The 26,658-nt window shown below is 27.7% G+C and overlaps 1 protein-coding gene across 1 annotated transcript; it reads right to left on the reverse strand.

Moving 5' to 3' along the window:
* Positions 1-7,103: 7,103 nt before the first annotated feature.
* On the reverse strand, positions 7,104-25,038 carry LOC136088974 (N-acetyl-beta-glucosaminyl-glycoprotein 4-beta-N-acetylgalactosaminyltransferase 1-like). Its single transcript, XM_065814268.1, has 8 exons — positions 24,319-25,038; positions 23,804-23,937; positions 22,599-23,143; positions 22,296-22,510; positions 12,519-12,679; positions 12,270-12,410; positions 8,172-8,316; positions 7,104-7,645 (listed from the first exon to the last, which is right to left on the reverse strand). The coding sequence occupies exons 1-8, from the start codon at positions 24,896-24,898 to the stop codon at positions 7,482-7,484; spliced, it is 2,085 nt and encodes a 694-aa protein (XP_065670340.1). The 5' UTR covers positions 24,899-25,038; the 3' UTR covers positions 7,104-7,481.
* Between the last annotated feature and the right edge of the window lie 1,620 nt (positions 25,039-26,658).

The following is a 26,658-nucleotide window of genomic DNA, read 5'->3' on the forward strand; positions in this document are numbered from 1 at the left end:
CACCGTCACTTGTTTTTTGTAAATATCTCTAGATTTTGTTTTTTCTTGATGACATTTTTGATCGTTGAAATGAGGCAAGAATATTTCTTTTCAATATGTGTCAAGTTGAATTCCACTGGTAAACTAATGAAATTAAGTCAAAAGTGCGCCATTTTATACAAAAAGGTTTTTGTTTTTAAAATCTAATTAAAAATACTTAAAATCTAATTAAAATTTTTTAATTAGATTTAAAAAAAAAATCTAATTAAAAAATCTAATTAAAAATCTAATTAAAAATTTAATTTGTTTTTGTCAAAAACAAGTTAAATTTTTAATTAGATTTATTAAAATCATGGAGTCAAAATATTGATTAATTAAAAAAACAAATTATTAAGCATTTTGTAAATTATAATAATTTTTAATTTGGAAAATAATATAATATTTAAGTCTAGTTCTACTTCTCGCGAGAAATTTCTATTTCTCGTTTCTCACGAGAAGTTCCATTTCTCACGAGAAACGAGAACGAGACGAGATCTCGCTCATGGTTTCTGAACATAACAAAAAATAAAGAAAATATTTGACTACAGTTTATAAAAATATTTATGTTTTATATAAAATGACTTCTTTTCTTTTTAAAAAAATTTTTATCTCTATACTTTTAATTTAAGAAGTAGAAAACGAGATCATTCTAAATTGTTTTCTTCAAGAGTTTCCTTGAAAATGGTTCTCTGTTTTGTTGTATTCCACCTTTGAAAAGCGAATAAATAAGTTCAATTTATTTTGGTTAATGCATTTTGTTATGTCTTGGATTATAAAGAATGTAAATAGTTTTGAATGTTTCGAATGGTTGAAAAGCGATTCTAAGTACTCCCTCCAGTTTTTTCAATTTTTTAAATGATTACATCATTGTTTCTGCAAAGTTCTAGACCTTAAGTGAAGTAAGTAATGAGGATACTGCTAAGGTTTGATATATTTAGATAATGGATTTTGATAAGCAAATCGGATTCCAGATTGAGTAAAAGTTTGGATCGCAGCCCGGATATTTGATATTTTACTCAATCAGTTGAGGCAAAAGAAGAATATTCTGTGTCCCATGTAAAACTTAAGTGTTTAAACCTGCCATGTAAATTTATTTACTAGCAATGGATACTGTACAATTTTCTTACTGTCTTTTACCTATAAGTAAGAAATTTGTTTTATCAGGGTTTACTTTTAGCCAATTTCAGTCCCAGTATAGGAGAGAGCAGGGTTGGTTGTCACACGGGTTGGTTGTCACAAAGTTTATTACTTGAAATGTAAATAAGGTTTAAAACTTTAAAATCATATAATGGAAATGTAAAAAAACTTTTTTACTGTAATTTTCAGCTTTATTTAATGTGTAGAAATAAAGTTATTCGTTTTTAATGGTTTTTGATATGAAAAAGTTATATTTTGTTCACTTAGAAATTTTCTTTTACCAAACGAAAATTATTTTACTGTACTTTGGATGTAGATTTTTAAAGTTTTTTTATTTATTTGAGTAACTCAATCCACAGAAAATTCTCATAAAATTTACACGCTTTTAGGTAAATTTACAGGTGTCTTGCAACTTACATAGAAGGGGTTGCTTGTCACAAAATATATGGGGATGGTTGTCAATATTGCCTGGACAACGTGCGCTGCAAACTAAACGCCGCATTAGATGTTCCTTGTTTATTTGTCCGTATTATTGAGGAATATTTATCTAAAAAATCTAAAGTCAATGTGTTATGTTTGTTTAACTAAATATCCGTAATCTAAATTATTTTTTATTTCAATGTGTATAACTTGTGATCCAATGTTTCATATAATTATTGAAAAAGGAATGCAGAAGTTCAACTGTTTGTTGTTTTGTTTGTTTATATTTCTGTTGTTTTGTTTTACATTGTTTATATTTAGTGGATATATATATATATATATATATATATATATATATATATATATATATATATATATATATATATATATATATATATATATATATATATACTATATATATATATATATATATATATATATATATATATATATATATATATATATATATATATATATATATATATATATATATATATATATATATACTATATATGTTTTGTGTATATATTATTTGTAAATATTTTTCTTAGCTTAGTAAAAAAATGCTACGAATTTTTAAACGAAAAACTAATAGAGGTTATTCTTCTGGAAATGCCATTATGCGTGCTGTTAAAGATGTAAAGCTTAACAACATTTTTATTAGATCAGCAGCACAAAACCATGGCATTAATTACAGAAAATTAACACGTTCTTCTAAAAGAAGTATTATTACTATCCCATCACATGGTTCCATAACAGATCTAATTGACAAAAATCAAAACTCCACCTGCATGAACATTATAGGATACAAAAGTTGACAGATATTGCAATACAAAGTAGAAAAGGAACTTGTCACGTACCTGTTGCGAGTAGCAGAAATTTATTTTGGTTTATCTCCTACCAAAGTAAAAAAGCTTGCTTTCCAGCTTGTAATTAAAAATAGTATAAAGGTTCCCAATTCTTGGGTTGTAATGGAACAAGCTGGTAAGAATTGGTTTACAGGATTTTTATAGCGCCACCTTAATATTTTCATTAGGCAACCTGAAGCAACCTGAAGTTTGAGCAATGAGTTTCAATAAGTAGAATGTTGCATAATTTTATAGCAATTTGCAGCGCTGTATGCAAAACTACTTGTTCTCACCAAATGACATTTGGAACATGGACAAAACTGTTGTAACTACTTTACAAAGATTTAAAAAGGTTGTTGCCAAAAAAGGATTAAAACAAGTAGGAACCATTACGTCATCTGAAAGAGGAACTCTTGTAACATTAGCATGCACAATAAATGCTATTGGAAATATAATTCCATCTTTTTTTATTTTTCCTCGTAAAAAATTTAAAAATCATTTCCTAATAGGAGCACTAAGAGGAAGTGCAGGAGATGCCAATGCAAGTGGTTGGATGAAAGAAGAAAACTTTGTAAAATATCTACAACCTTTTGTAGGCAATACAAAATGCCCAAAAAAAAAGTTTTGTTTATTTTTGCTTGACAATCATGAAACCCATCTAAGGATTGAAGGTTTAAATGTGGTAAAAAAAATAAAGGAATAGTAATACTCACCTTTCTACCGAATCGCACGCATAAGTTGCAGCCCATGGATAAGACAGTTTACGGTCCCTTCAAAAACTATATTAATACTGTTATGACTTCATGGTTAGCAATGAATCCTGAAAAAACCGTAACAATATATGATATTCTAAAAGTAGTAAACATTGCATTTCCAAAGGCTGTATCTTCCCACAATATTTTAAGTGGTTATTCTGCGACAGGTACTTACCTATTAAATCCTGATATTTTTACTTAAATTGGTTATTGTTTTAATTATGTAACTGATTGCCCTGACCTACCTTGTTGACAGGCTGATTCAAATTAAAAAAAAAACACTGTGAGCCTTATTCATTGCAAACAAGACCAGCAAGAAAGATTTAAAGAATCTATTCGGATACCAGATATTCAGGTAGAAATAGCAATAGAAGATCCAATTGTATCAGATAAAACCTCTAATCAGGACCCAATCACTCCATTTGTTTTAAAAAACTCAATCATGCTACCTGAGAGTATTGGACCTGCCTAAAGCAGGTTATTGTCAAAAAGAGGTAGGAGAAAGCGTTTATCTATAATTCTTATTAACTCACCTGTCAAAGCATAGGTTGCTAACAATAAAAAGAAGAAAACTAATAAACAAATATTGATAAGAATAATAAGAAAAGCCCCTTTTTTTTGTACAGAAAAAAGGGTTTATGAATGGAAGTAAAAAAGAGTTGATAAGGTCAAATTTTGCCAAAAAAAAACCTCTATAGTCTTAAATTCATCTAAAGATGAAGAATATCTAGGCATCGATTGTTGTGAATCATTTGTTAACAGCAGATCAAGAGAACAGTGGATTCAATGTCAGGCTTGCCAAAAATGGGCTCATGAAGAATGCACATCAGGTTTACATCAACTTATGTGTGAATTGTGTTCTTCATCCAAAAAAAAATAAAAACACTTGGATAGCCCTAAACTAAATGTGTTTAAAGTGTTATGTTAAAAAAAAAGCATTTTTTGGTATTTAGTATTTTGTTTTTTTCAGTATATTGTCTTTTTTTTTTCAGATTGTTCAGATTTTTTTCTTTGTATTATATAAACAAAATTTATTGGTAATAGTTTCAAATGTAATCAAAACATAACAAGAAATGTGACAACCAGCCCTATAGGATGTGAAAACCAACCCCGTGGATGGGGTTGGTTGTCACACGGAAGAGGTCTTTGATAAATGATTTTACAGCAAAAAATATTTTACTCAATGTCATAAAAGTATTGTAATAGTTACTGGAAATTACTTTCGTGCAAAGTTTGGCATTGATTTGATGAAAAATAAAAGCTGAGCAGCCTAAAATGTAAAAAGTGTGACAATCAACCCCGCTCTCCCCTATATAACAAGTTTTTAAAACTTTTCAAGACCAGAAAGAGTTAAAAATAGAAGTGTGACATCGTCAGCATAGGCTACAAAGCCAGTAAAGTTACTATATATAGACGCACCTAAATTAAATTGTTTTGAGGAAATCTTGTGCATAGATATTATAGAGATGTGGTTATAGAATTAATTGTAGCGATGCAATTGACTATTACCAGTATGAAACGGTTGCGTTACTATTATAGCGTAATGAAAAAATGGTCCTAACTGTATGTAAAAGTAGAGTTTTAAGATACTTATACCCCGGTAGTTACTTGAGTGATCGAAAAACTTTTTAATTTATTTATCATGTGATATAATGATAGTTGAAGACATCGATAATCGAGTCCATCCATAATTAATTGAGCAATTAAACAAATTAATTAGCGATCGTCACAATTTGAGTGTTTAAATGTTCAGTTGAGATGCAAAACGAATCTTAAAATTTATTTGATTTTATGGCAGATATAGCTGCTCCATTATTTTTTTTGGTGGTATGCATGTAACATTTTTTCAGTACCATGTTTTGTGCGAAGACACCAATTTTGAAAAAATTTTAGCTACTGTTTCAGCACTTTTGTTGGTAAAATTATCGGTGAAATTAGCCGTTGGATGACTTTGTGAATGATCTCTGGAAACCATAAAACATATAAACAATTATGCTTGCTGACGACAGTAACTTTTTTATCTCAGGACAAAATATACCTCAACTCCTCAAACAAATGAATGATGAGTTTGAAGATATTTTAATATGGTTCAAAGCAAACAAACTTTTTATTAACTCTAAAAAAAATAAAGTTTTCCTTATTTCATCCTTTAAATAAAACAAAAAAATTCTTATTATACTCCTATTATATTTCTATTATACACGAAAATATTAGCTGGAGTAAACATATAGCATATATTTACAAAATATCAAAAAGTATTGGAATTCTATATCAATCAAGGGAACTGTATAAAAGTTATCAATCAAGGGAACTGTATAAAAGTTATCAATCAAGGGAACTGTATAAAAGTTATCAATCAAGGGAACTGTATAAAAGTTTTTGTACTACTTTAATTGTAAGAGAGCGAAAATAATTGTAAAAAAGAAATGTTTGATATAAGTGAAATTAAGTCATCATTCAGCAAGAAACTTCTTATTGAGTTAAAATCATTGCAAGAAAAACAGAATTGTTCAACTTAATTTGTTATCCGCACAAAGTTCTTGAAAACGGTATTAAATACACAAACTATGACAATTTCAATTTTCAATAAAAATGACTATTTAGTAGGAAAGTGAGCCAGTAATTAATTTTCAAAATAAAGCGAGTATTCTCAATTTATTTTTGGGTATTGTAAATTAAAACAGACTTCGGATTCAAAGCATAGCTGTTAAAGAACGAGCCGAGGAAATATATTCATTGAAGTTAGTAAAATTGATTTAAAGAAACACCAAATTCTGAGAAATTAATGAAAATTTGTACAAAGCAATTTTAAACAAATAAACTATAAGGTTGTTGATTAACAGTCAGAACGCGATGGTAAGGTAATTAAGTGCCTTAAAGTGAAAATGAGGCTATTTTTTTTTAAAAAACAATGGATACTTTGCATGTAATTAGAGTTAAAAGTTTATACGTTTTATTTTACATTTTCATAATAAATGCAATTTAATTTTTTTTTAAATACTGGTTTTCTTAATAAATTTTAGATGAAATTTATAATTTACAAAACTTTATAATTTGATTATGATGAGACAGATGATTTAAAATAAATTTTAGTACAGTAAGATGAGAAATATCAATGAAAAACTTGAAGTATTTTACAAAATACACATAAATATTTAGAGCCTCATAAGCAAATATTAAATTGCTATTAATGGGATTTGTTTAATTTCTTAGTTATATTATATTGTGTGCTTGTGTGTCAATAATATTAGTTTTTTATGTAGATTACGTTTTTCATAGATAATACACTTGGTTGTTTAGTTATTAGCTTAGGTTTTAATTTTCACTTTAAGCTCGCTTGAAAACATTTTTATGTAGTTATCTATAAAGGAACAGGATATTAGAGCTAAGTTTTTTAAAATTTATAAAAATTCATTATCTGGAAGAGTAATTAAAGTGTATTTTGGAATTAAAATTTGAATTAAATAGGGGTCGCAATAATAGATTGAGAATCGACAAATTTATCTACTAAGATATGATAATATTTCGAGTTGCTTTTGTGTTCTGTTTATTGGTATGAATTTTTCATTTTTTAACAAGATATTGCATATGTAAGTACGTTTTAATAATATTAAATTCAAGATGTATCTTTTTATCGTCGATGAGGGACATTAACTTAGTCTTGTATACTTTCCAATGCCATTTTGGCGTACCTATATTGAATTTAAAGATTTTTTTAAATACAAAGACTATTTAAATTTGTTAAGTAGTTTTAATATTATATTTTCTTTGATACCGAAATGCCGGGTTTTGATACTTTAATAAAAAATTAAACATTTATTTTGTACATCTTTGTACATCTTTGTACATCTCACTCCAAGTGTCACTAGGTTTAGTGAATCTCACTCCAAATGTCACTAGGTTTAGTGAAAGCAAAACCCATAGATTATTACCAAAATAGATTTAACTTTTAAGTTTAGTAATGTAAATATATATTTATACAAAAAGTATTTATAATTACTAAAAAAGAACAAAAACCAATTATAAATAAGTGTTTAAAAATTATTAGCTAATAAAATATAAATATTAGCTTTATACTGTTGTTGAGTTGTTTGATATTTGTTAAACATTTTTAAAACCGTTCTCCCACATTCCTTTTTTTGGATTGATGTTATTGAGGTTCAATTTGTTATATATCAAGTCGTTTAATTTAATTGTTTTTAAAGATGCCAATTTATTCATCAAAATATGGAATTTATTTGTAATCAATTTTAAAATATTTGTTTTATATATTGGGTCTATCTGTTTTAAAACGTTAAACTCTTTAGGAACCGTCGTCCCACATTCCTTTTTTTGTATGAGCATAATGAAAAAAGTTAGGAACTCTAAGACGTTCAATTTCCAATCCGTTCTTTATCACACGATCAACAAAGTCCCAATCTTCTCCTCCCCGAGTATCTCGATAAAGAAACTTTTCTACATTCATTCCTAAAAAAAAAATATAACAAATGCATCACATAAATATTATGTATGTCGTTTAAAACAAAAAAGAATATTTATTTGTAAGTAGGACACACCGGAGACAGTTGACTTTTGTTTTTGTTATTTTTAAATGTTTTTTTAAATATATTTAACTATTGCAGTTTAAAAGAATCTAATTTCAGCAAGAATATTCAAGCATCTAACGTTATTTAAAAGACAAGTTTTTTACAAAAGGGGACATGGAATAGGAAGCCCCACGTCCAGGAGTAAGTTGTCTATATTAACAAGATAGCACACCGTATAAAAAAATAGTTTAGAAACATAAAGTGTCTAACTCAGTTGAAACTATTTGTGAAAACTGTTGATAACTTTTATCTGACAATTAATTAGCTAATCAAGAAAGTTTCATCTGAATTCCATAAATTTTGATGGAAAACCTCAAGGTTAAACAAATAGTGTCAACTTATTTTTTCATTCAGCTAGCTCCGGTTTTTTCTACAGGACTATACAATATTTTACACTTTTAACCTACCACCGGTTCTATCCCAATCGCTTTTGTAAATTCCAAAAATTTCGTATCCAAAAACGTCCCAAAATCCTGCTGGGTTGTGACAATACCTACCACAAGCCAGTTTCATTAGCAGTGGAGAATAAGCCATTTTACCTTGAACGCAGTGCTAAACAAACTAATAGTTTTAAAATACTTGAATAATTAGTGATCAACTTTTATTGTTATTGTTACATGAAAGTCATTTTAATTTTAATTTCAAATAAAAGATTTTATTAATTAACAGAATATTGTTTTAAAAATTACAATTAAAAAGGTTTTGGAATTAAAAATATAAAACCCTTAACTTTTTATAGATAACTACGGTTTTTTAATTAGATGAAGAAGTTTGGAATTTAAAAATTTTAAATCAAAATACTTTTTTAAGCAATCTTTCTTATAAATTATATGTTCATAAACATTATACATTGTATTAATAATACAACCAATTTATATAATGTATATAATATATATAAAACATTTATTAACATTAATTTTATTCATTGTTTTTGTTATTGTTATGCAAGTACAAACACTCTAAAAGCAGTAAATAACACATCAAAACATATAACACAATTACAGGAACAAGTTTATTTTAATGCCGATGAATATTGTGTTACTTAATCGAAATTATTTTTACCAGAGATGATAAAAAGGTTTCCTGATTAAAAAATGTTACATAATAATGCAACATTTTTTAATCAGGAAACCTTTTTATCATCTCTGGTAAAAGTAGATTAACGGCGATTTTATTTATATGTATATAATTTGGCAAAAGTTTGTGTCAATCAAATGAACCGCCAGGTTTTATATCGTAGTAGTCAAGAAAAATCTTTTTTTTTTCAAATAATTTTACTTAAAACAACAGAAAATAGCTTTTTTCAAAATATGAACAAAGTTAAAAGTCATAAATGGGGTAAAAAAAGTTTGAACCTACATAAAACAGATTTAAACCTGTTGAATAATATACTCAACATCGAGAACAACTTTAAAGTTAGTTTTAATGGAAGAAAACTTATTTTTCTTGCTCTAGAGCATTACGTAAAAGCTAATGCTAGCTTTTACGTAATGCTCTAGAGCAAGAAAAATAATTATTTAAATTTTATTAGGTTATGTACATATTATATAATAATAATGTAAATATTAAAATAAAAAAAATTTGTTTCCCATTTTTTCATAACTAATTTCAATTTAATTTAATTTTTTTTTTTGTAATGGTAACCTAAAATCCTCAAATGGGCTTAGGTCCTTGAATTTTACCACATTTGTGACCTTTAGTATTTTTTTCAATTTTATTAACGCTCTTTTCTATTTTAAAGAACAAGTACTCTTGAATAATATCATTTTTGCAGCATGCTTTATTTTGTAAAATACTAAAATAGCTCCATTTATAGCTCATAGCGCTTTGTTTGAATTTTAAAAATGTTCACATTGTTATAAGACAAATACTCTACAATAAAAAAGGTTTCATTTGATTGACCCGACATTAAAACTGACGATCTTTTTGGATCAAAGAGGATATAGAAAGTGCACACAGTCGGCCTCGATTGTGGTTCTTAAACAGATTTTAATTAACTTAAGCTTTGAGAAGCAGTATTAAATAAGCTTTGCTTATTTAATACTGTAATAGTTGCACATTTTCTATGTTTTGCGGAGCCACAGACAAATATTTAAACCTAAGTGTGGTATCCAACAAACTGTTACAAAATTTGATGAAAATACCGGGTTCAACAACAGTGTTTGTAATACGAAGCAATAAAATCTAAGAAATTACCAAAATTAGAAAGCCACTAATCAATCAACAACTACAATCAATCACACCACTAATAGACCATACAATCAACTGTCAACCATCTCTCGCTCCTCAAAATACTCCTGCGTTTAACACAACAAACGAAAAATCCCCAACAAACTTCACATTAAACAGCCTCATTAGACAAACTACAACAACGAATACTACCAAAAACAACTTATCTACTGGGCAAATAATCCATATTAACCTAATGGCTAAAAAATCGACAAACTAAGTTCTGAAATCACATCAACAGATTTCTTATTTCCACCATACTTTATTGATCACCGAAACTTGGTTCACCAATACATCCAACACAAAAAAAGCAAGCTTTTGATTATTCAGCAAAAACAAAAACAGCAGAGGGAAGAAAATGTTGGCTTTGCTCAAAAAAAATTAAATGCATACGTCTATTCTTAGGAATATTGTTGTTTTTTGCATTTGTTAAACTGAATTTTAATAGATTCGCTGTTTTTTCTTTTGAATTTTTTGGATTCTATTTTTGACATTTTTACTTTATCCCATTTTATATTGCCTGGACATTTAAATGTATGATGCCCGATTGCAGATTGTTTCCATTTATTCTTCAAATAAATTTTTTGGTGTTGCTTTATTCTTGTTGCTATTTTCATTTTTGTTTTGTCGATGTATTTTTGTTTACACTAGCGTTCTATTAGGTATTCTCCGGGGTAACTTTGATGATTGTTTTTTTGTTGTTGGAAATGATTTAAGATTTGCACTACATTTAAATACTGTTATGGAACCTGCTTTTCTAAAGGTTTATTGAAAGTTTATATATATATATATATATATATATATATATATATATATATATATATATATATATATATATATATATATATATATATATATATATATATATAGTTATAGATATATAAATACATATATATACATATGTATATATATATATATATATATATATATATATATATATATATATATATATATATATATATATATATATATATATATATATATCAGTGGCTATATATACATATATATACATATGTATATATATATATATATATATATATATATATATATATATATATATATATTATATATATATATATATATATATATATATATATATATATATCAGCCCTTAACGTGGGAGCAACGAGTTTATAAAATATTTTATTTACTATTTTATCTAAATTTATATTCATCAACAAATTTTAAATTTCATACAATAATCTCTGATTTTTCAGAACCTATGACCAATAAAGTTTTAACCCCCCTAAATTTAAGGAGGCTTTTAATATATATATATATATATATATATATATATATATATATATATATATATATATATATATATATATATATATATATATATATATATATATATATATATCAGCCCTTAACGTGGGAGCAACGAGTTTATAAAATATTTTATTTACTATTTTATCTAAATTTATATTCATCAACAAATTTTAAATTTCATACAATAATCTCTGATTTTTCAGAACCTATGACCAATAAAGTTTTAACCCCCCTAAATTTAAGGAGGCTTTTAATATATATATATATATATATATATATATATATATATATATATATATATATATATATATATATATATATATATATATATATATATATATATATATATATATCAGCCCTTAACGTGGGAGCAACGAGTTTATAAAATATTTTATTTACTATTTTATCTAAATTTATATTCATCAACAAATTTTAAATTTCATACAATAATCTCTGATTTTTCAGAACCTATGACCAATAAAGTTTTAACCCCCCTAAATTTAAGGAGGCTTTTAATATATATATATATATATATATATATATATATATATATATATATATATAAATATATATATATATATATATATACATATATAAATAATTATATATATATATGTATATATATATATATATATATATATATATATATATATATATATATATATATATATATATGTATATATATATATATATATACATATATATATATATATATATACATATATATATATATATATATATATATATATATATATATATATATATATATATTTATATATATATATATATATATATATATATATATATATATATATATATATATATATATATATATATATATATATATATATATATATATATATATATATATATGAGATCATCATTACTTTTCACTTTTTTTCCAGCATTTAATATCTAATTAAAATTGCGATTTGCATTAAGGTCTTCAACAACAAGAACATTGTTACTCTAGAATGCATCTAACTTCAAATAGTGTATTTTACCTTTCTTGTATTATCAATTAAATTGATGGGAAATTCTAAATGTAAATCTGTTTGCAATGCGATACTGTCTGTTTCTTTTATACTATTGATTGCGCTTTGAATAGCTAATGCTTTTTGAAACTTACCATTTAGTGTAATAACCTAAAAAAAGTATGTTTTTTATAAATTATTACATAATAGCATATTATTGTTTACTTGAAATTCTAATGATATTTATAGCAATAAGCTTTTACTGGGAATAAGTTATACCTGCCAACGAGGAAGTATACTTCGTGTCAATAATTTTGTCACATTTACGTCAAGGCTTTCAAAATCGACAATAATCAGGTTAAACCTATTATCCTTTGTTTTTGTGTAGACGTTTGATAGAGATTCAATGTAATGCTGAATCCAGGCTCCTTGATTTTTTACTAAAAAATATATATCTATACAGTAATTGATTTTGAAAAGATATGTAACGTTGATAGAGAGACGTTGATTAAACGTTGTTGAGTAACGTTAAAAAAACGTTACTAAAAGACGTTACGAAATTGTCGCAACTAAACGTTGAAAAAATGTTACATAAAAAGCGTTGAAATAATGTTGTTAAAGCAGTCGATTTTGCAAGGATTTGTAACGTTGGTAGTAAAACGTCGATTTAAGGTGACTTCGAAGACGTCGAGTAAAGCTTGAAATATAACGTTGAATCAACGCTTAAATGTGCTGGAGTAAATATCACAAAATATTAATAAACGCAATTAAACATGGCTATTATATATAAATATATATATACATATATATATATATATATATATATATATATATATATATATATATATATATATATATATATATATATATATATATATATATATATATCCGACTAAGGGTTTGGAATGGGGCAGCAATCTTTTCTTTCATTATTACCTTCTTTTTTTTAAAAAACGTATTGATTTTATAAGCAAAAAAAGTGTGCAAATGCTCGCATAAGTGTGCTATAGTATATATATATATATATATATATATATATATATATATATATATATATATATATATATATATATATATATATATATATATATGTATTTATTTTTTGAAAGTCAAATTTTACAATTAATATTTAAATATTTTTTTCAGGTTGGTTTCACATTTCCTCTCTTTTTTATTTTTTCCAAATAAAGTTTCTCAATCTTTTCTTTTTCAAGAGAGTCAGTTAATATCATTGACTTCCCTGGTTTCCTCTTTATTTGTTTTGTCTTTGAGGAGCTTTAGGCAAAGGCCGCACGTGTTCTGAAATCAGTTTTAAGTTTTTAGAGTTATTCTAGTAGTTGCAGGAGTAATGCGTTTCATTGGTAGATAAGGGTGGTAAATTATATTGTAATGATGTACCTATTACCCCTAGATTTTTACTTGGTTCTCCCATTAGGGTTCTATTTTTTACATAATCTGGGCATGTAACCTTTTTGCGGCTTGTCGTTTAGACAGTGAATTATTGAAAATGTTAATAACTGCTTCCTTTACTACATTTTCATTTCTTTTATTTGTATCTGTTTTTGTTATAATAAGATAAGAGGAAATAATTGTAGTGGTATTTTCAAGCACCTGTCAAATGTTACTCAGCTAGGTAGGTTGAATGTACCCCACACGTGTTATATAAAAACAAATGCTGTTAAAAGCCGAAATGAATTTTTCGAAATAAAAGTAAACAAAGGTTTTGTGTTAGGTTTACTTCGAAAAATTCAACTTAAGATATCATTAAATAATAAACAACACAAAAGTTTATGATGTTAAATCTGGAAAAGCGTATTATTTAAAGCATAAAAATTATCTTTAATATCAATAACCAGATTCTTTGCGTATTATTTAAAACATAAAAATTATCTTTAATATCAATAACCAGATTTTCTTCTATGTAAGTACTAATACTAATAACGATGGATCGATACTTCTTTCCCGCGAGAGCTTATTAACAGACAAAACATGTATAAAAATTTTAAGAGATAATTTTAATCATGCAGAGAAATATTTGAAAAGGTTGAATGTTCCCGTCTTCCTCTCTCTCTCTCTCTCTCTCTCTCTCTCTCTCTCTCTCTCTCTCTCTCTCTATATATATATATATATATATATATATATATATATATATATATATATATATATATATATATTAGGGATATGACTTTTTAATTTTTTTTCAAATAAAATGTTTCCTGTATCATAAATCGATGAACTTTTACCTAAAATCATGAAAAAAGGCCCAAATAGCTTTCTGCAACAAAAAAAGGTCACCCCCAAATAAAAATTTGATTTACCATTTTTATACATTCATTTTTGACCGATGTTTTAATCTTAAGCTTAATTCTCAGCTTAATTCTATTTATTTCATTATTTTGTTATGAATTTATAAATATAACGCCACACGTTACCATGGCAACGAAACGGCCGTGTGCCGGCAAATACTTGGAATTGTTATGTGATGACGTCATTGTGTTACCACGGTGATATAGACGACTGTAACAGACTGTAGAAGATTATAGAACTTAGTAGAACATTCTGGAAGCTCTAAATAATTATATAAGCGAGCTGCTGTCAGAGCTCAGTGTTGATAATGTGAATAGTTCTATGAAGTACTCTGCGTGTAACTGAGCTAATAAGGAACTACTGTAGCGAACTAAAGACGCTGTAAGTGTACGAAGTATAAGTAGTTGTAGCATTATCGTTAGGATACGGACTGGATTATCGAACTGTTATCAACATTGACTGGATTATCGAACTATAATTGGATTACTATACAGTTAAAGTATTTTATTAATTAAACGACTTTATTAAACGGATATTTACGCTCAGCTATCCGTAAAGTCGTAACAATATTATATGATGTCTCACAAGAAAAGTCATACCACAGTAACAAAGAACAAGAAGACTTGGACTAAAAATTTGGTGAGATTTCAAGAGTCACACAGAAGAAGAGGAAGCGTGGCTGTAGAAGAACATTCACTCGATGAAAAATCCAGAATACCACTTCAATTGCAGATCGTAGGAAGATACCAGTTTCTCGGAGCATATGTTAAAGGAAGAAAAGAACGAATAGACCAAATTTCTAAGGAAATTACAAAATTGTGGGACAATAAACTGAATTTTCCACGTGTGTCTGATCAAGTGATAAGAGCAAAGCTTACGAAGGTGCTGAAGGTCTATGATGAATGTGTCAAGCGTGGAAAATATGATGTTCTCAATGCATTATTTGACATCACGAAAGTGAATGGCCAGTGGTTATCCTCGGAAGATAAACGTCTATACCACCTACAAAAAGAAAGTAAAGGACAGGTGGGGTACTCAACAGGACAAGTGGCAAGTAAAGAAACCATTCACCCTTCCAAGAGAAGGAAAGTCCAGTCTGGAACAGCAATACCTTCCACATCACAAGTCCTGTCTACCACAGACAGTGGTACTGAATCTGAAAACTGCAAAAGTAAGAGTGAAGATGATGAAGACGACGACGGTGATAAAGACAATGATGAGGACACTCAGAAAAAAACTAGAAAGCACTACAAAAGTAAATTTGCTGTAAGTATGGTTACATCAAGTGGAGTTTCCACAAAGAAAGCTGCTAAAATATGCAATGTATTATCACAACAAGGTATTGATATTCCAACTCCAAGTCAATCAGCAATTTACAAGTCCATATTCAAAGAGGCAAGTAAATTAAAAAAAGAAATAATACAACAACTTAAAATGGAACAGTGGTCCTTACACTTTGACGGCAAACGAATAGATGATAAGGAATATCAGGTAGTTGTACTTCAGAATGAAAGAACTGACGTGAAACTTGATGCACTGCGTTTAAAAGATGGCAAAGCTGAAACTGTTGCTGAAAAAATTGCCAAACTTATTGATGAATACAATTTGTGGAATTCAATTAAGATGATCATTACTGATACAACAAACGTCAATACTGGGAAGAGAAATGGAGTTGTTGTGAAGTTGCAACGTATGTTTAAATTAAAGGGTGTCACAATACCACAATTTATCGGTTGTCAGCATCACGTACTAGACAGGATTCTCCGTCTGGTGATGGACGAAGAACTTGGGGGTGATACCAAATCTCCAAACATTGAATACCCATTTGTGTCTGAACTGTTGAATAAGTATGATGAACTGAAGGATAAGTTTGTGAATGGAACTGTAGAAATTCTTGATAAATCAGGGTGGAGAGACGATATGAAGTTTTTGTACCATTTAACAAGAGTGTTTAGGTTCTATGAAGAACAAAGAAACTTCCCTCTGATTCACTTTCAGAACATTCCTAATATGAGCAATGCCAGATGGAACTCAAGAGCCATTCTCGCCATTCTGGCGTTCATTCTTATGCCTGAAGCGAGAAAGAATTTGGAGAAGGTTTGCAGGTTCATTTCATATGAGTGGGCAGAACATTGGTTTAGTAGTCAAAAGTACAATGACAATGACTTCAAGAATTTATCTGATGTATTGAAGCCTTACAAAAAGGCATTGCAGTCATTCAAAAATCACTGGAAGAAAGAGCCATCCGTCATCGACATACCACGAAGTAATCAGATAGCTGAACGTGCAATCAAGGTGATGCAAGACCTGTATGCTTCCTGCAGAAAGAAAGACAAACTGCAACTTCGATTCATTCTAAGTAATAAGCGCTAGACTCTTTATGAGACGTGAGCATCATGTGACCCATGTACTAAACACAGTAGGCCTATAGACACAGACAGTTATGTATATTGTTGTACTAGACGCTTTGATACTGTTAATTTTGTAATACTTGTATAATTATATATCACATAATGTTTTTTGTTATATCACAGTACATGTTGCATAAATAAATAAAATAACAACAGGAGTATGACTCTTACAACATCTTCAGCCTTTAATATTCATTTACTGTACAAAAGTGTACCTATTGAAAATTCGATTTTTTGGTTTTGGGGTGACCTTTTTTCAAAATATGTCAAAATGAAACATCTATTCGTTCTTTTTACATAAAAGTTCATTGAATTACGATACAGGCCTAGTAGGTTGCAAAAAAGTCATATCCCTAATATATATATATATATATATATATACATCACTGAGCTGAGATTCATTTTGTATTGGTATATTTATATATACTTATTTGTGTGATGAGCGGATTTTTAACAATCTTTAACCATTTTTCATAACTTACAAAATAAAAACAATTTAAAAAGTCAAAAGCTTGCTGCATTTTAACTTACCAATGAGGAAGAGAAAGTTTTTAAAATTATTTTTAAAAGCTGTTTGGAGATAAATTTTTCTTCAAAATTCAGGAAACTCCCACCAAGTGAGAGAGACTTGACAGGTCTGTATACAGATATTAAGCTCTTAATAAAACGATAAATATCTGTTAAACTATATAAATATTAAATTCTTAATAAATATTTAACTCTTAAATCTTGATAAAAAATCCTTAATAAATTTTCTAAACCATCATGCCAATTTTTATATTTTTCAATAAAAATGACAAGACAGGACGATATTTTAGAATTTTTAAAAAAGCGTGTGTATATTATACACACACAATATGATTTTCTTAGACATATATACATACATACCTATAAATATATATATATATATATATATATATGTATATATATATATATATATATATATATATATATATGTATATATATATATATATATATATATATATATATATATATATATATATATATATATATATATATATTCCATTAAGGTAAACTATTTTTGCAATGGCTAATTAATGAGACAATAATTGTCAATGTGCCACTTCCTCATCGCTGTCAAAGCAACGTTTTATTAACGTTGGCGAAGTAACACTTTTTCAATGCTTTTTAATTACCACACTTTTAACGTTGGTATATGTATCGTTGAATAAGCGTTGTTTTATAAATAACTTAAATACGTTGAAAAAGCAGCTAATGTCTAACGTTGATTAACCTTAAACTTTGCGCCGTTTTTACAGTGATTATTTGCGTACCTTTATTCAACGTTAATAAACGCGATTTTTTGAGAAGATAAGATACATCTAAATTTATACGCTTATTCAACGTTAAAAATGTAACGTTTAAAAAGCAGTTTGTTTTTTAAAGTTTTTTATATCTTTTAAAGTGGCTTTTTGCGTTAGTTGATTCCAAGTTGAATAAACGTTTTGTTTTGCGAAGCTAAATTGCGTTACAGTTTCAACGCTTATTCAACGTTTCAATTTACCGCCATTTAGTATACAAAAACAGACAAGGATTCAACGTTGAAAGCACATTGTTTTTGTGACTGTAACACTTTTTCTACGTTGCGACTGGTTTTCAACGTTGATTCAACGCTGGCATGTTTGCTGGGTAAGAAGAAATATCATATAACAAATTAGGTGGATTTTACTTAAAAATTCCTGAAATTTTGAAGTAAAAATCTTTCTAAATTGTAATATGACATTTCTTATAATAAAACTTTTTAAATTGTCATGTAATTTTTCTTTTTTTCAAGTTTATTTTATTATTTTTTGTTTATTTTTACAAAGAAGCCTATCGAGGAGTAAAATAGCGACATTTAGGAACAATTATTATAAGATATAAGGGTGATTGCAAGATGCAATCACCCTTATATCTTGTAATATTTATTCTTATATCTTGCAATTTTACTTAAATCTTGCTCTTTTACATATATAAAGAAATCTCTTAATGAGATTACAATATTTTTTATGTAATGGATTGCATAAAAATGACTTTGTTAAGAATTAGGAAAAAATTATAAGTGTGTCTTTTAATATCGCAATTCTTATTTATATTATTTTTCAAGGTTTAGACAAAAAGCAACACTGCAAAAAAAAGCAACTATACTTTAGTTTAATTTAGAAAAAAACCAAAAAAACCCATCTAATCATAAAAAAAATTATTTAAATATAAAAGAAATGTGAAATATTTAACATGAAAATATGTAACACATCATTTTACAGCGGTTCTCAACGACAAGACAGTCGTCTTGGAGTCTCCGCGTTCTTTTTTTTACGGTCTTCTATAGATGTTTACTATATTTAATTTAAATATAGTAAATATATATTGTCGGTGACTTTAATGCTCACCACTCTGAATGGCTTGGCTCTAGTGTCAGTGACTCTGCAGGCTTTAAAGCCCACAACTTTTGCCTTTCACAATCCCTAACTCAAATAGTCAACTTTCCAACCCGCTTTCCTGACAACCCGAATCATTTACTTTCTCTACTCGACTTATGCCTTGTTTCTGATCCTAGTCAGTGGTCAGTTTCTCCACATTCACTCTTAGGTGCTTCTGATCACAGTTTGATCTCTCTAAAACTAATATCTCATTCTTCCTCATCACCTGAATCCCCCTATTATCGTACCTCTTACAACTACAGTAAAGCTAACTGAGATTCTTTCCGTGATTTTCTTCGTGATGGCCCTTGGGTAGAAATCTTTTGTCTTCCTGTCGACAAATGTGCTTCTTACATAACTTTGTGGATTCAAGCTGGCATGGAATCTTTTGTTCCCTCTCAACGATTTCTGGTCAAGCCTCACTCTCCTCCATAGTTTTCCTCACACTGTGCTGCTGCGATTGCCAATTGAAACCGTTATTTCCATATTTATCAGCAAAACAATTCTCCAGAAAACAGACGTCTCTTTATTACTGCTGGAAACCATTGTAAAAAGGTTTTGTTTAACGCCAAAGTCCGCTATTCTCATGTCATAAAATCTCGAAGCTCATCTCAAAAATTAGGCTCTCGTGACTTCTGGAGAATCTTTAATAGTATCAATAATAAGGGCAAATCTTTAATTCCACCTCTCTTGTATGGTTCAGACTTTGTCACCTCACCTAAAGACAAAGCTGAATTGTTTGCTAAAAACATTTCATCAATATCATCTCTTGATTCCACTAGTTGCTTTCTACCTGATATTCCCAACAAACGGGTTGATCCATTGCTTGACATTTGTATCACTCTAGCTTCTGTATCTAAAGTGATTTCCTGACAAGACTCTTCTTCAGCTTCTGGTCCGGACAACATACCTATTATTGTCTTGAAGAAGTGTTCTCCAGAGTTGTCGTCTATACTCTCAAAACTATTCAACAAGTACTTATCAGAGTCTTGTTTTCCAGCCTGCTGGAAAGCGGCATCCGTTATCCCTATCTTCAAAAATTCTGGAGAGCGATCTGATTTGCCTAACTACCGTCCCATTAGTCTTCTTCGTATCATAAGTAAGGTTTTTGAATCTTAAATTAACAAACACTTTATTTCTCATCTTGAATCTAATAACTTACTTTCTTACCATCAATATGTACTTTGATACTCTCGTCCTACAGCTGATTTGCTAACAGTAATAACCAATAGATTTTATCGTGCATTAGATAAAGGTGGAGAGGTTAAGACCATCGCTCTTGACATTTCAAAAGCTTTTGATAAAGTTTGGCATGCTGGTCTTCTCCATAAACTTTCTTCTTATGGTGTATCTGGCAACATTTGTAAGATTATTGAATCCTTTCTTTCCAATCGTAGCATAAAAGTTATCCTCGATGGACAGCACTCTTCTTCTTATTCTGTAACTTCAGAGGTTCCTCAAGGTTCTATCCTTGGCCCTATACTCTTTTTAATTTACATAAACGATCTTCCAGATATTCTCACATCTCTCTCTCTCTCTCTCTCTCTCTCTCTCTCTATATATATATATATATATATATATATATATATATATATATATATATATATATATATATATATATATATAATATATATATATATATATATAAATATATTTATATATATAAATATATATAAATATATATATATATATATATATGTAAATATATATATATATATATATATATATATATATATATATATATATATATATATATATATATATATATATATATATATATATATACAGAAAACCATTGAAAAAAAAAACTGTATAAAAGTTATTTTTTTTTAAGTAAGCAGAACAGATTGCAAACTGCAAAAAATTGGAAATTGATTTTCAATAACTATTGTTAAATATCAGAAAATAGATTTCAATATAATTATCAATAAAGATAATCTGTTGAAATCTATTTATCTTATATACGTTCATTCTTTTCACGTCCCTCATTAATTATCTTGACATACTCAAATTCAAGTTTTCCATATATTATTCTAGTTGCATGATTTTGTACTCTAATAAAACACTGACAATTAGAGTATGACAATAAAACGAGTAATAAATTTTTATGATGAAAAGCTGTATAAAATAACAATAACACAATATGACGAGTTGATTTCTTATTAAAAAAATGTTTTTGTTGATATGAAACAAACTTGTTTTATTTATTTGTATTTTTTATACAGTTTTTGATTTAAAAAAAAAAAAACGTTTAAAATAATTTAGTGTAAAAATGGGGGTATATACACCCGGTTATTTTGTTTTTTTCATCAATCCTATTTTCATCATTCATATAACTGAATATAATGGTTATGATTTATAGATAAGGAACATTAGGATTACCACCACACGTTCAAAAAAAAACGTGTTTTTTTTGATGGAATGTAAGTGCAAAACTAAACTTAGATGTTGTTTGAATATAGGAGAGGGATTAAAATCAAATCTTGTAGAATTACACAAACAACTTTTAATATACCAAAATCCGAGTAGATTAAATTTTTTTTACAGTCATTAAGGTAGCGTTTAATCGAACAGAATGGTTTATTTTTTGCATGCGAGGAATTTATTTTTTCTTTAAGTGATCGATTGTGTCTAAACCCGTTGACAGTTCTTTGAATATTCCCAGAATAAACTATTTTTTCAAAAATATTGAATATTTGGACATTTATTCATAATTAGATATTACGTTGACGTAATTTTTTGGAAGTTTATGAAGTGACCATAGTTTAATAAGTTTTATTAGCTATTTTTTATTAGTTTTATAATTTTACTATTAATAACTATTACTATTAAAAAATTGTGTTATATATGTGTTATATACATTATATGTATTATATAATACACACATTATTATTGTTAAAACGTAATAAGTTAAAAACCTGTTAGAATAATATGAACCATTGCCTCATTTTTCCATTGAAAATCTTCAGGGTAACACAATTCATTTGAATTAAATGAACGAAAAACGAAAACTGAAAGTCTAGCTATTTTGTTCTGGTCATGAAAATCTTCTACAGCAAGTTCAATTAAATAGCGATCGCCGTATACGTCATAAGCGTTTTCAACATTAACTATTGTGTGCAATTTGAAGCGACTAGCAAAATTATTCAATATATTTAAATATAAAATTCTTTGTAACTTTTGTAGCATAAAAATAAATAACTAACATTAAAAATAAATACTTAGGATATTTTATCGAAAGTGCTGTCATATATTTACTGACCAGCCATTGAGCAGAGAGTTCGTTTTCAATTTCGTTTCCTTGGCAATGCATAAGTTTTAATGATTCGCCAATACATTCGGATGAAAGATCCCATGTTTGATCTTTTGGAAATACTCGAGTTGAAATATTGTAGTAGTGAGGCAAATGGACACCCTCATATTCTTCCAAATTTTTAGCTTTATCGCTATCGGTCTCTATTATCCAACTTGGGAAGTACGTACACGAAGTTAATACATCACTCACTTCATCAAATTTTAAATGTGGAAGCGATAAAAACTCTGCACTATCTCTTTGGTAAAGTGTTTCCCGCTCGTTAGTTTTTTTATCGGGCACTTTTAAAAACAGCTTTTTGTGACTCGGGAGGTCGGGTAACTTAAAGTCATCTTTTAGATAACTAATATAAACCGTTTTATTTTCGAAATTTCGATTTGGGTCGTAGTATAGAGAAAGATGTTTTTTCTCAATACTTTTAAACTTCACATCTGTAGGTTTTTTCCAAACTACCTTTAAAGTTCATTTATAATAATATTGAAATATAATTAAAAATAAACAAAATAAACAACAGAGCAAAGCATTTAAAATTTAATAAATTACAAAAAATATTTTGAATGAAATTGTTATTAAACTGCTTTCAAAAGTTAACGAAACCAAAATACTGTAACGACAAAGCAAAGCGTTTAAAGTTTAATAAATTATGACAAATATTTTGAATAAAATTGTTATTAAACTGCTTTCAAAAACTAACGAAACCAAACAACTGAAACAACAAAGCAAAACGTTTAAAATTCAATAAATAATGACAAATATTTTAAATGAAGTTGTTATTAAACTATTTTTAAAAGCTCACGAAATCAAAAAACTTACATGGTCATTCTCTCAATTAAATTTCGACGTTATAGAACATTAAGTTCACAACAAGCGCGAATTAGCTTTTTAGTTTGTTTTTAAATTCTTAAAATTTTTTTGTGTTTAAAAAATTGAACTCGTTTTTAATTAAATTTTTTTCTTATGGTTTCTTCTTTAGTCTTGGGTTCTCCTGAAACTTATTAATTAAAAATACGTATTAATTACTTTTCTTACACTTACATTGAATTCTTAAATTTTAAAAACGTTTTCAATCATTGAACAAAAAGAGCAAATAAAAAACAATTTTGGCAGTCTAACCTGAACGTGCGCACGTGCTCTCCCTTGTTTCCATAAAATGTCAAAGAAATATCTTTTTCCAGCAAAAAGATTAACCTCCATTGACACTTGCCTAGAATACTTGTAAAACTGATTTTTGTATGACCATTCGTTTCCTAAATAATTATGATTTTTTTTAAAACAAATTTATCATTGCTATTTATAATTATATTATGTTTATTTTATTAATTAATAATTAGGCGGGTAAAGGTTTTTTTACAAAAATTCCAATGCTATTAATAAGATCTTTCCCAAAAAACAATTTAGATTTTTTATAGCAAAAGTAATTTTTTTAAAACGCCTGGTTCTAATTTTGTTATTTAGAAATCTTTCACAACGATAGAAACAATCTCATATAAATAACGGTCCTGCATTTTTATATTTTGTTTGTGGATCATTAACAATTAATACAGTTGTACCTCCAAACCTTTTCCGGGTAACATTGTATGCGTGGGGGGATTTAGTTTCATATTTAAAAATAAATCAAAATTTAGTACCAGATATCCCGCCAACCTCTGCCAAAAGCTCTATGTTCATAGGATCCGCATCATTGCTCAACCAAAATTCGGAGCAATCGTCTGAGCTGATTGCAAATACGTAAAACCCATCAATAGGAGGATGAATGTAACCAAAAATACGAGCACCAAATTGAGATTCTGTAAATTTAACATTCAAAGAATCTATGGTATCCTGGCGAAGCGGGGAATGAGGAAACATAGGATGGTTTCTCAAATCTTCAACAGCATATCCACATATATTGTCCCAATAGTGTATATTTACAGAGTTTTTCAACATATAATCCTCATCACCAATGGAAACTAAACTCACAATGTGGTTTTGATATTTTTCATCTTGTTTTTGAATACTATTACCACTTTTAAAAACAAACTCAGAAAAGTAAACAGCTAAAAACATACATGCTAGCAACAAAATTGTGATTTGTTTAAATTGTCGCTCTACTGGCATAAATATAATAGATGGTTTGCTTGAATTTAACTTACTCCAACTGTTTTTTGTATGAAATGTTATGTTTGTAATTTTTTTAATGAATTCCAAGAAAAAAATTTTGTTTGACATTTTAAAAATGTATTGACTTTAAATTAAATTGTTTTTATTTATTTTACAAAAACCCTATAATCTTTGTCTGATAAGTAACGAAACCAAAACCATGTCAGAAAAATTTATTGATCGTAAACTTTTATCCTTTAAAAAGGATTAAAATTTCTTGATAATTTTTAAAATTTATAGAAAGCAATGTAGATATAAACTCAGCAGAGTATTTTAGTCTGGCCATTCCGATGCGGATAAAGTGGAAAGCTTACTGAATAGAACAAAAAAATGATTATTGAAATGGAACTTGTTTATGGACACACATATTTTTTATTTTAATAAACGTTAATTTTAGGCTCTAATAAATGTGACCAATGATTTCGTTAAAATTTATTATACTAACATACATATATTTAACGAGTTGGTTTACTTTTAACTTAATAAAGTTACTTACTACATTTAATCATTTAATACAAATGCCCTATGAAATTTGAATGTTGGATTTTTATGAAATTTTAAAAATCTTAAAAAAAGATCAAACATTCAGTTAACACCAAAAAACTCTTTAGATGTCGAAGATGCAGTCAAAAGTATTCTTAAGGGTGGAGATCGAACTCGAAACCTCTCGCTTATGAAGCGAGCGCTTTACCACTACACCACTACCGCATTGTATTTTTAATACTACCCAAATATATTTTTAATGCAGATGAGAAATGGTTATTAACAGTTACAGACCCTCCAAAGATTATTTTAACTTGTAGAGCTATGCGTGTTTATCAAGTTGTTTCAGTAGAAAGAGGATTATCGGTAAAAATCTTGGTTTTTGTGAGTGCAATCAGAATGCAGTTCAGTCTTTATTTATATCCAAAAGTAAACTAAAAAGGCTTCATGATATGTAGAGCACCTATAGGAAGCTTAGAGTTTTGTAACAAAAGTTGTTGGATGACACGTGACAACTTTTTAGTTGCAATAAAGCTCTTTGCATTCCATACTAATCCATCTGTCAACTATGCAGTGCTGTTATTATGGACAATCTTTAAAGCCAAATTCATTTGAAATAGTAAGATTTGCAAAAGAGAATTTTTTGATTTTATGAACATTTCCACCACACTACTGTCACATAGTGCAGCAATTAGTTGTTTCAGTGTTTGGGTAATTTAAATCTTATTTTAGATTGGATCAGAATGAATGATTGGCTTCTAATCAAGGAAGAATTAAACATTTAATTTGACTTCAGAGAAGTAAAAGAAACAGAAAACTGTGTAAATTTTTTTAACTGTGTCATCAGTAAAAAATGCGCCCATCAACCAAAAACAGCAAAATACTTGCAAAATATGCAAATACAACTAAAAACATTTTTGGGCCTGCTTAGATTGAGTGCTTCACTTGTCAGTGCTGGATATGTAGTAATTGTAATATAAACAGCAAGAGGTGTTATTACGAGTGCAAGTGATAAAGTTATTAATATATTTTACACTTTCTTCAATATACTTAATATTTATTTCATGTATTTTGCGGGAAGCTTTAGTCACATATTGTTCAAACAAATCTTCTTGTAAATCAGTAAAGACTTAATTGAACATTACCAATATTAAAATAAATAACGCTATATTTATGCACACACACACACTCACACAAAATATAATTATAAAATAAAACTGTTATGTTTTTAAAACACACATAGGTTATACACAGTTATAAAATATAGTATTTAAAATCACATAACTTCTTTAGTTTAAGCCGTACATCAAGTCTCCGAAGTTGACCACCGTTTGGGGTCACCCGAA

This window comes from Hydra vulgaris, chromosome 12 (genome assembly GCF_038396675.1).
Source record: "Hydra vulgaris chromosome 12, alternate assembly HydraT2T_AEP".
In the NCBI taxonomy this organism is placed as follows: domain Eukaryota; kingdom Metazoa; phylum Cnidaria; class Hydrozoa; order Anthoathecata; family Hydridae; genus Hydra; species Hydra vulgaris.